This window comes from Lampetra fluviatilis, chromosome 57 (assembly GCF_964198595.1).
Source record: "Lampetra fluviatilis chromosome 57, kcLamFluv1.1, whole genome shotgun sequence".
Classification (NCBI taxonomy): Eukaryota; Metazoa; Chordata; class Hyperoartia; order Petromyzontiformes; family Petromyzontidae; genus Lampetra; species Lampetra fluviatilis.
Window position 1 is genome coordinate 5059232 of NC_136331.1, and position 13797 is coordinate 5073028.

The following is a 13797-nucleotide window of genomic DNA, read 5'->3' on the forward strand; positions in this document are numbered from 1 at the left end:
GGCGTGGGGGGGTGGGGTGGTGGGGGGGTGGTGGTGGGGGGGGTGGTGGTGGGGGGGTGGTGGTGGGGGGGGGTGGTGGGGGGGGGGGGTGGTGGGGGGTGGCGTGGGGGGTGGTGACGACCTCGCACGGACATGCATGAGGGTCGTGGCTTCGATCCCCGACTGTGATTTGTGCACACAGCGTTGGTGTAACGGTGTTTTTTTTCTGCAATATTTTGCTGTTTTATTTTCTTGGATTTTCTGTTTGCACTCAGTCACATATAGTCACTTTAAGATGTTTTTTTTGTTCGTGTTTTTGTTTTTTGTTTGTTGAGGTTGCACCCGATTCAAGAGCCGAATGGCTCACAGGGCTATACCTAATAAATAAACTTTGAACTTTAAGATGTTTTTTTGTTCATGTTTTTGTTTTTTGTTTGTTGCGGTTGCACCCGATTCAAGAGCCGAATGGCTCACAGGGCTATACCTAATACATGAACTTGAACTTGACGACGCCTGCTGCTGCTGCTGCTGCTTCTCTCTCTCTCCTCTTCGTTGAGCTATAATTTGTGATAACCAAGTCGCTCATGCAAAAGAGCTACCGTTGCTCAGTGGGCCTCAACTGGTTAAATTTAATAATAAAACAATATGATAATTGGTTCTTTACCCTTCTATCTGGCAACAAAACTGACACCTTTTTACAAGGAGTCATGTTTGCATAGACCGCAATACCTGCAGTCATAATACAAACAAAAGAACACAACTCTGATAATGTGCACTGTCCTTAAAGTTGATTGATCCACACCCGAGACAGCTTTCCTTAGAGCCTAGTCTCATATGGGTTGGACCAGATGACGCCAAAAGGTGTCAGTTTTGTTGCCAGATAGAAGGGTAAAGAACCAATTATCATATTTTTACTGGCAAATGAGGTTCCCATAGTGTAGTATAATACAATAATCATGGTGGTGGTGTATCTTCTTGGTTCTTTCGGTAAAGTCACGTAGAAGGGAAGTAATCAAATAATACAAATTAAACATAATAAAATAATTCTCGCGACGTTTCGGCCGCAACGCAAGCAGCCGTCCTCAGGTGGTGGTGTATGTTGAGTTAATTATCGGTGCGGCGGGGGGGGTGTGAAGGACATCAAACACGGAAAAGCGGTCGTAGCGAAATGAGATCTCAATCGAGATTTGAAATTGCATCGCTACAGTGGCTTCCTCGTGTGGTAGTTAGTGGTGGTGGTGGTAGTAGTAGTACTAGTTAGTGGTGGTAGTAGTTAGTAGTAGTTGATAGTTAGTGGTAGTAGTAGTAGTACTAGTTAGTGGTGGTAGTCGTTAGTAGTTAGTGGTAGTTAGTGGTACTAGTTAGTACTAGTTAGTGGTGGTGGTGGTAGTAGTAGTACTAGTTAGTGGTGGTAGTAGTTAGTGGTACTAGTTAGTGTTAGTAGTAGTTAGTGGTAGTAGTAGTACTAGTTAGTGGTGGTAGTACTAGTTAGTGGTGGTAGTAGTTAGTAGTTAGTAGTAGTAGTTAGTAGTAGTACTAGTTAGTGGTGGTAGTAGTAGTAGTTAGTAGTTAGTAGTAGTTAGTGGTGGTAGTAGTTAATAGTAGTAGTTAGTAGTAGTTAGTAGTAGTTAGTCGTAGCAGCGGTTGAACCCTGACCTCGCGGGGCGTGCGACCTTGTAGGTGCCGCACGTGCAGACGCAGTGGAGGCTCCAGGTATTAGTTAGTAGTTAGTAGTAGTGGTTAGTTAGTTAGTAGTAGTTAGTTAGTAGTAGTTAGTAGTTAGTAGTAGTTAGTTAGTAGTAGTTAGTGGTAGTTAGTAGTAGTTAGTAGTTAGTAGTAGTGGTTAGTTAGTTAGTAGTAGTGGTTAGTTAGTTAGTTAGTAGTAGTTAGTCGTAGCAGCGGTTGAACCCTGACCTCGCGGGGCGTGCGACCTTGTAGGTGCCGCACGTGCAGACGCAGTGGAAGCACCAGGGACCGTCGGCAAGTCGCGACGTCTTCTACGTGAACCTGTACCCGGACTTCGCCTCCATCAGCCGCGCCATCCTAGACCTCGTCTCGTTCTACGGCTGGAAGGCCGTCACCGTCGTGTACGAGGATGGAACCGGTGTGTTGTGGGTTGTTGTTGTTGTTGCTGCTGCGGTTGTTGTTGTTGTTGTTTGTTGCTGTGGTTGTTGTTCGTTCGTTGGTTGGAACGTGTCTCTCCAAGCATGCAACGACGACGTGATGATGATGGTAGTGCTGGTGGTGGTGGTGATGGTAGTTTCTGGTGGTGATGGTAGTGCTGGTGGTGGTGGTGGTAGTGCTGTTGATGATGATGGTAGTGTTGGTGGTGGTGGTGGTAGTGCTGGTGGTGATGATGGTAGTGCTGGTGGTGGTGATGGTAGTGGTGGTGGTGGTGATGGTAGTGGTGGTGGTGGTGATGGTAGTGCTGGTGGTGGTGATGGTAGTGGTGGTGGTGGTGATGGTAGTTTCTGGTGGTGGTGGTAGTGCTGTTGATGATGATGGTAGTGCTGGTGGTGATGATGGTAGTGCTGGTGGTGGTGATGGTAGTGCTGGTGGTGGTGATGGTAGTGGTGGTGGTGGTGATGGTAGTTTCTGGTGGTGATGGTAGTGCTGGTGGTGGTGATGGTAGTGCTGGTGGTGGTGATGGTAGTGCTGGTGGTGGTGATGGTAGTGCTGGTGGTGGTGATGGTAGTTTCTTGTGGTGATGGTAGTGCTGGTGGTGGTGATGGTAGTGGTGGTGGTGGTGATGGTAGTTTCTGGTGGTGATGGTAGTGCTGGTGGTGGTGATGGTAGTGCTGGTGGTGGTGATGGTAGTGGTGGTGGTGGTGATGGTAGTTTCTGGTGGTGATGATGGTAGTGCTGGTGGTGGTGATGGTAGTGGTGGTGGTGATGGTAGTACTGGTGGTGGTGATGGTAGTGCTGGTGGTGGTGATGATGGTAGTGCTGGTGGTGGTGATGGTAGTGGTGGTGGTGGTGATGGTAGTTTCTGGTGGTGATGATGGTAGTACTGGTGGTGGTGATGGTAGTGCTGGTGGTGGTGGTGATGGTAGTTTCTGGTGGTGGTGATGGTAGTGGTGGTGGTGGTGATGGTAGTTTCTGGTGGTGATGATGGTAGTACTGGTGGTGGTGATGGTAGTGCTGGTGGTGGTGATGATGGTAGTGGTGGTGGTGGTGATGGTAGTTTCTGGTGGTGATGATGGTAGTGGTGGTGGTGGTGATGGTAGTTTCTGGTGGTGATGATGGTAGTGTTGGTGGTGATTGTAGTGCTGGTGGTGATGGTAGTGGTAGTGCTGGTGGTGGTTGTTCTGGTTGCGGTAGTGTTGGTGGTGGTAGTGCTGGTCATGGTGGTGCTGGTGGTGGTGATGGTGCTGGTGGTGGTGGTGGTGGTGCTGGTGGTGGTGGTGGTGGTGCTGGTGGTGGTGCTGGTGATGCTACTGATAGTGGTAGTGGTGATGGTAGTGCTGGTGGTGATGATGGTAGTGGTAGTGCTGGTGGTGGTGGTTCTGGTTGTTGGTGGTGGTAGTGCTGGTTATGGTAATACTGGTCGTGCTGGTGGTGGTGGTGGTGGTGCTGGTGGTGGTGGTGATACTACTGATGCTACTGCTGGTGGTGCTACTCATCTGAACCACCATCGTCATCGACGATCATCTCGACGACGACGATGTCATCCTCGTGTATGTCAGGCCTCATCCGCCTGCAGGAGCTGATCAAGGCGCCGTCGCGCTACAACGTGCGCCTCAAGATCCGGCAGCTGCCGGGAGACGTCCGTGACTCCAAGCCGCTGCTCAAGGAGATGAAACGCGGCCGCGAGTTCCACGCCATCTTCGACTGTGGACACGCCACCGCCGCAGACATCCTCCAGCAGGTCGCCCTCGTCGGGAGTAGCCACCGTCGGTTGTCGTCGGTGCATTGACAATCATTGTCGGTGGTCGTCTTCTTGGATCTTTCGGTAAAGTCACGTAGAAGGGAAGTAATAAAATAATAGAAATAAAACATAATAAAACAATTCGAGGCGACAGCGTCGTGAGAATTATTTTATGATGTTTTATTTTTATTATTTTATTACTTCCCTTCTACGTGACTTTACCGCAAAAACCAAGAAGATGAATCCCTGCAGTCACGAAAGATTTAAATCGAAATTGTCGGTGGTCGTTGGTGTCACGCCACCAGTTCCTATGATCACTGTTTCGTTGCTTTTATGGCTTTATTTTGGTGATTTTTGAAAAGTTTTTCGGTTTGGCCATGTTTGTTTGTTGTAGTACAGAGTTAGACTGATGGCCTTAATCTAAGTTGTCTTGTGGTTGTTGCTGTTGTTTGACTTGCATCCCACTGGGATTTTTGCACACAGTGTTGGTGTACGGTGATTTTTTCTGCAATATTTTGCTGTCTTTTCTTGGATTTTCTGTTTGCACATAGTCACTTTAAGATGTTTTCTTGTTCATGTTTTAGTTTTTTTGTTTGTTGCGGTTGCACCCGATTTAACAGCCCAATGGCTCACAGGGCAAAACCTAATAAATGAAACTTGAAACTTGATGCCAATCATCACCAGGGGTTCAGAACCCCTCCTCCTCCTCTTCCCCTTTGGATCGATGTTTCCACACTGTATGCATTGACTAAGATCCACTAACTCACCTACCAACTCACTCACCTACTCACTCACTAACCTACCCACTCAACTACCCACTCACCTACCAACTCACTCACCTACTCACTCACTAACCTACCCACTCAACTACGCACTCACCTACCAACTCACTCACCTACTCACTCACTAACCTACCCACTCACCTACCAACTCACTCACCTACTCAATCACTCATCTACCCACTCAACTACCCACTCGCTCGCCTAACCACTCATATAACCATTCAAGTACCCACTCAACTAATCACTCACCTACTCACACACATACTCACTCACCTACCCACTCACATAACCACTCATCTAACCATTCACGTACCCACTCAACTACTCCCTCACCTACTCACACACATACTCACTCACTCACCTACCCACTCAACTACCAACTCACTCACCTACTCACTCACTCATCTACCCACTCACCTAAGCACTCGCTCACCTAGCCACGCATCTAACCATTCGCATACCCACTCAACTGCTCACTCACCTACTCACACACATACCCACTCACTCACCTACCCACTCACCTACCAACTCACCTACCAACTCACTCACTAATCTACCCACTCACCTAAGCACCCACTCACCTAAGCACTCACTCACCTAACCACTCGTCTAATCATTCACGTACCCACTCAACTACTCCCTCGCCTACTCACACACATACCCACTCACTCACCTACCCACTCACCTACCAACTCACTGACCTACACACTCACTAATCTACCCACTCACCTAAGCACTCGCTCACCTAACCACTCATCTAACCATTCACGTACCCACTCAACTACTCCCTCACCTACTCACACACATACTCACTCACTCACCTACCCACTCAACTACCAACTCACTCACCTACTCACTCACTCATCTACCCACTCACCTAAGCACTCGCTCACCTAACCACGCATCTAACCATTCACGTACCCACTCAACTGCTCACTCACCTACTCACACACATACCCACTCACTCACCTACCCACTCACCTACCAACTCACTCACATACCCACTCACTCACCTACCCACTCACCTACCAACTCACTCACTAATCTACCCACTCACCTAAGCACCCACTCACCTAAGCACTCGCTCACCTAACCACTCATCTAACCATTCACGTACCCACTCAACTACTCCCTCACCTACTCACACACATACCCACTCACCTACCGACTCACTCGCCTACTCACTCACTCATCTACCTACTCACCTAAGCACTCGCTCACCTAACCACTCATCTAACCATTCCCGTACCCACTCAACTACTCCCTCACCTACTCACACACATACCCACTCACCTACCGACTCACTCGCCTACTCACTCACTCATCTACCTACTCACCTAAGCACTCCCTCACCTAACCACTCATCTAACCATTCCCGTAGCCACTCAACTACTCCCTCACCCACTCACTCACCTACCTACTCACTCACCTACCCACTCACCTACCAACTCACTCACCTACACACTCACTAATCTACCCACTCACCTAAGCACTCGCTCACCTAACCACTCATCTAACCATTCACGTACCCACTCAACTGCTCACTCACCTACTCACACACATACCCACTCACTCACCTACCCACTCACCTACCAACTCACTCGCGTACTCACTCACTAACTTACCCACTCACCTAACCACTCATCTAACCATTCACGTACCCACTCAACTACTCCCTCACCTACTCATACACATACCCACTCACTCACCTACCCACTCGCCTACCCACTCAGTAACCCCTCCTCTGCGTCTAAGCCCCTACACCGTGACTCAATGCATTGATTGTGATCCATATCTGAACTCCATGGAACACTCAGTAAATGTTTAGATATCGTCCTTACGCTGTCACGCTGCCTTCAGTGGAACAATCGAATGATTAAAATCAGTTGTTGTGCCCTTGACAATAACGCAACTTTATTTTAAATATCAGCACCCTAAAAATACACACGGCGCATACACACGGTGAATATACACAGTGAAAATGCGAATGCATTACGCTCACACCACACGCATTAACCATACAAAGAACCCCGTATAGGCTAACAAACTGAAGGGGCAAGTGCTGTTAGCGAGCACCTATGAAGGCCGGCGCTGTACACGAGGGAGTTGGTGGCCAACACCACGCCCGGCCGCCTTTGTCTCCCCAGTGGTGATGTTAACACACCGCACCAGGTACCCATTTTAGGCTGAGTCGACCTATGGAAGGCCCAGGACCGGTTCAGATAGTTAACTATGTAAACATGACTCCTTGTAAAAAAAGATGTCAGTTTTGTTTGCAGATAGAAGGGTAAAAAAACAATTAGCATATTTTTTACTGACAAATGAGGTTCCAATGGTGTAATTGCTTAACCCAAGCTCTCATACTCTGATGGTGCATTGTCTTTGAGTTGTGCGCCTTTTGGCGTCATCTGGTCCAACACCATGTGAGACTAGGCTCTAAGGAAAGCTGTCTCGGGTGTGGACCAATCAACTTCAAGGACAGTGCATACATGATCAAAGTTATGTTTTTTGTTTGCGTTATGACTGCAGGTATTGTGGTCTATGCAAACATGACTCCTTGTTAAAAAAAGGTGTCAGTTTTGTTGCCAGATAAAAGGGTAAAAAAACAATTATCTTACGTAACACTATTTTTGTCTCTGGGTAGTGTTTTTTTTATTGCTTACGCCTAAAAAGTATAGAAAGTTGCTATTATTCCCCACAAATCTTTTCTTTTTGTGACCGGGACTTTATGTTGTAGGAATGACACATATGCACACCACGTGTTCTCATTCACAATAAGTACATTTCAAAATATCACTGTCCTGGTCACAAAAGCAAAGTTTACGGGGAAATAATAGCAATTTTCTGTACCTTTAGAGGCATAAGCAATTATGAAATAACACTTACTACCCAGGAACAAAAAATAAATAAATTAGTTACACAGTGTTTATTAATGGAGTGGATTATTAACTTGGCTTTTGTATCCTGGCCGCAAAAGCAAAGTTTATGGGGTATAATAGCCACTTTCTGTACCTTTTGAGGCATAAGCAATTAGGAAATAACACTTACTACCTAGGAACGAAAAAATATGTTTTGTTTTTTTCTTAAACGGTATAATCATCACTGGTCTTGGTGACCGTGTGCAGGAATCGAACTCGTGTCGCCGGGATCGTAGCGCAGCGCGCTAACCGCTGCACCACCGCTCCCCACTCACCAAGCACAGCACCTCAGCACAGTCTGATAAACATACCGAGTAAACATACTTTAAATATACACACTGTGAACACTTAAACATGTGCATTAAACGCGCTCGTTAAACACACGCTTAACACAAATGCACACATTAAACACAATTAAACACACTCACGCGCGCGCGCTAAGCATGCAAAGATCCCCCGTATAGCCTACACAGGATGCGGGGGCAAGTGCTGTTTCGCGAGTAGTACGATTTGGATGCTGTGGACAGCACCACGCCTGTACCCGGCCGCCTTTGTCTCCCCAGTGATAGTGTTTACGTAACCGCAGCTTATACTCATTTAAGGCTGAGTCGACCATCACGGAGGCACAGAACCGGTTCAGATGTTCGCCACTGTTATTGGTCGTGAGCGGGAATCGAACTCGGGCCGCCGAGTTTGCAGGACCAGTGTCCTGACCACTAAACGACCGCTCCACAAAAACACACACAAAGACAAAGATCCCCCGAGAGCCTTCGCAGATTGTTGGGGCAAGTGCTGCTAGCGAGTAGCACCGATGAAGGCCGGAACTGCACACGAGGGGTTGGGTGGCCAACACCAGCACCAGCTACTCATTTGAGGCTGAGTCGACCTAGGGGAGGGGGGTGGCTCTAGACCGGCTCAGATAATCGTCGCTGCCGTTGGCAGCCGCGAGCGGGAATCGAACTCGGGTTTGCCCGGTTCGTAGCGCAGCTTGATCGAACCACTCACACACCACTCACACACCACTCACTCACACACCACTCACTCACACACCACTCACACACCACTCACTCACACACCACTCACTCACACACCACTCACACACCACTCACACACCACTCACACACACACCACTCACACACCACTCACACACCACTCACACACCACTCACTCACACACCACTCACTCACACACCACTCACTCACACACCACTCACTCACACACCACTCACTCACACACCACTCACTCACACACCACTCACTCACACACCACTCACTCACACACCACTCACTCACACACCACTCACTCACACACCACTCACACACCACTCACACACCACTCACACACCACTCACTCACACACCACTCACTCACACACCACGCACTCACACACCACTCACACACCACTCACTCACACACCACTCACACACCACTCACTCACACACCACTCACTCACACACCACGCACTCACACACCACTCACACACCACTCACTCACACACCACTCACACACCACTCACTCACACACCACTCACACACACACCACTCACTCACACACCACTCACTCACACACCACTCACTCACACACCACTCACACACCACTCACGCACTCACACACCACTCACTCACACACCACTCACTCACACACCACGCACTCACACACCACTCACTCACACACCACTCACTCACACACCACTCACACACCACTCACACACCACTCACTCACACACCACTCACTCACACACCACGCACTCACACACCACTCACTCACACACCACTCACTCACACACCACTCACTCACACACCACTCACTCACACACCACTCACACACCACTCACTCACACACCACTCACACACCACTCACACACCACTCACTCACACACCACTCACACACCACTCACTCACACACCACTCACTCACACACCACTCACTCACACACCACTCACACACCACTCACTCACACACCACTCACACACCACTCACACACCACTCACTCACACACCACTCACACACCACTCACTCACACACCACTCACTCACACACCACTCACACACCACTCACTCACACACCACTCACTCACACACCACTCACTCACACACCACTCACACACCACTCACTCACACACCACTCACTCACACACCACTCACTCACACACCACTCACTCACACACCACTCACTCACACACCACTCACTCACACACCACTCACTCACACACCACTCACTCACACACCACTCACTCCCACACCACTCACTCACACACCACTCACACACCACTCACTCACACACCACTCACTCACACACCACTCACTCACACACCACTCACACACCACTCACACACCACTCACACACCACTCACTCACACACCACTCACACACCACTCACGCACTCACACACCACTCACTCACACACCACTCACTCACACACCACTCACTCACACACCACTCACACACCACTCACTCACACACCACTCACTCACACACCACTCACACACCACTCACTCACACACCACTCACACACCACTCACACACCACTCACTCACACACCACTCACACACCACTCACTCACACACCACTCACTCACACACCACTCACTCACACACCACTCACTCACACACCACTCACTCACACACCACTCACACACCACTCACTCACACACCACTCACTCACACACCACTCACTCACACACCACTCACACACCACTCACACACCACTCACACACCACTCACTCACACACCACTCACTCACACACCACTCACACACCACTCACTCACACACCACTCACACACCACTCACTCACACACCACTCACTCACACACCACTCACTCACACACCACGCACTCACACACCACTCACTCACACACCACTCACTCACACACCACTCACACACCACTCACACACCACTCACACACCACTCACTCACACACCACTCACTCACACACCACTCACTCACACACCACTCACTCACACACCACGCACTCACACACCACTCACTCACACACCACTCACACACCACGCACTCACACACCACTCACACACCACTCACACACACACCACTCACACACACACCACTCACACACACACCACTCACACACCACTCACACACCACTCACACACCACTCACTCACACACCACTCACTCACACACCACTCACTCACACACCACTCACACACCACTCACACACACACCACTCACTCACACACCACTCACTCACACACCACTCACACACCACTCACACACCACTCACTCACACACCACTCACTCACACACCACTCACACACCACTCACTCACACACCACTCACTCACCACTCACACACCACTCACTCACACACCACTCACACACCACTCACTCACACACCACTCACTCACACACCACTCACTCACACACCACTCACACACCACTCACTCACACACCACTCACTCACACACCACTCACTCACACACCACTCACTCACACACCACTCACACACCACTCACTCACACACCACTCACTCACACACCACTCACTCACACACCACTCACTCACACACCACTCACACACCACGCACTCACACACCACTCACTCACACACCACTCACTCACACACCACTCACACACCACTCACTCACACACCACTCACTCACACACCACTCACACACCACTCACTCACACACCACTCACACACCACTCACTCACACACCACTCACTCACACACCACTCACACACCACTCACACACACACCACTCACACACCACTCACTCACACACCACTCACACACCACTCACACACACACCACTCACACACACACCACTCACACACCACTCACACACACACCACTCACACACCACTCACGCACTCACACACCACTCACTCACACACCACTCACACACCACTCACACACCACTCACTCACACACCACTCACACACCACTCACTCACACACCACTCACTCACCACTCACACACCACTCACTCACACACCACTCACACACCACTCACTCACACACCACTCACTCACACACCACTCACTCACACACCACTCACACACCACTCACTCACACACCACTCACTCACACACCACTCACTCACACACCACTCACTCACACACCACTCACACACCACTCACTCACACACCACTCACTCACACACCACTCACTCACACACCACTCACTCACACACCACTCACACACCACGCACTCACACACCACTCACTCACACACCACTCACTCACACACCACTCACACACCACTCACTCACACACCACTCACTCACACACCACTCACACACCACTCACTCACACACCACTCACACACCACTCACTCACACACCACTCACTCACACACCACTCACACACCACTCACACACACACCACTCACACACCACTCACTCACACACCACTCACACACCACTCACACACACACCACTCACACACACACCACTCACACACCACTCACACACACACCACTCACACACCACTCACGCCACTCACACACCACTCACTCACACACCACTCACACACCACTCACACACCACTCACTCACACACCACTCACACACACCACTCACTCACACACCACTCACTCACACACCACTCACACACCACCACTCACTCACACACCACTCACTCACACACCACTCACACACACCACTCACTCACCACACACCACTCACTCACACACACACTCACCACTCACACACCACTCACTCACACACCACTCACTCACACACTCACTCACACACCACTCACTCACACACCACTCACACACCACTCACTCACACACCACTCACACACCACTCACTCACACACCACTCACACACCACTCACTCACACACCACTCACTCACACACCACTCACACACACCACTCACTCACACACCACTCACTCACACACCACTCACTCACACACACTCACACCCACTCACTCACACACCACTCACTCACACACCACTCACACACCACTCACACACACCACTCACTCACACACCACTCACACACCACTCACTCACACACACCACTCACACACACTCACTCACACCACTCACTCACACACACTCCACTCACACACCACTCACTCACACACCACGCACTCACACACCACTCACTCACACACCACTCACACACCACTCACACACCACCACTCACACACCACTCACTCACACACCACGCACTCACACACCACTCACACACCACGCACTCACACACCACTCACACACCACTCACACACACTCACACACACACTCACACACACACCACTCACACACCACTCACACACCACTCACTCACACACACTCACTCACACACCACTCACTCACACACCACTCACTCCACACACTCACTCACACACCACTCACACACCACTCACTCACACACCACTCACACACCACTCACTCCCACACCACACTCACACACCACTCACACACCACTCACTCACACACTCACTCACACACCACTCACACACCACTCACTCCCACACCACTCACACACCACTCACTCACACACCACGCACTCACACACCACTCACACACCACTCACACACCACTCACTCCCACACCACTCACACACCACTCACTCCCACACCACTCACTCACACACCACTCACTCACACACCACTCACTCACACACCACTCACACACCACTCACACACCACTCACTCCCACACCACTCACACACCACTCACTCCCACACCACTCACTCACACACCACTCACTCACACACCACGCACTCACACACCACTCACACACCACTCACTCACACACCACTCACACACCACTCACTCACACACCACTCACTCACACACCACTCACACACCACTCACTCACACACCACTCACTCACACACCACTCACACACCACTCACTCACACACCACTCACACACCACTCACTCACACACCACTCACTCACACACCACTCACACACCACTCACACACCACTCACACACCACTCACACACCACTCACTCACACACCACTCACTCACACACCACTCACTCACACACCACTCACTCACACACCACTCACTCACACACCACTCACTCACACACCACTCACTCACACACTCAAAGATCAAAGATCCCCGTATAGCCTTAACAGACTGTAGGGGCAAGTGCTGTTAACGAGCACCTATGAAGGACGGAACGGCACACGAGGGGGTGGGTGGCCAGCACCACGCCCGACCGCCTTTGTCTCCCCAGTGGCGATGTTTACACACCGCACCAGGTACTCATTTAAGGCTGAGTCGACCTAGGGGAGGCCCAAGGACCGGTTCAGATAATAGTCACTGGTGT

At 50.3% G+C, this 13797-nt stretch overlaps 1 protein-coding gene across 1 annotated transcript in view; it reads left to right on the forward strand.

Moving 5' to 3' along the window:
• Positions 1 to 13797, forward strand: part of LOC144950366 (glutamate receptor ionotropic, kainate 2-like) — a 133107-nt gene that overhangs the window by 53270 nt on the left and 66040 nt on the right. The window contains exons 5-7 of the mRNA XM_078880480.1: positions 1660 to 1692; positions 1918 to 2083; positions 3666 to 3847. Coding sequence (XP_078736606.1) covers positions 1660 to 1692; positions 1918 to 2083; positions 3666 to 3847 — 381 coding nt within the window. The remainder of the gene's footprint in view (positions 1 to 1659; positions 1693 to 1917; positions 2084 to 3665; positions 3848 to 13797) is intronic.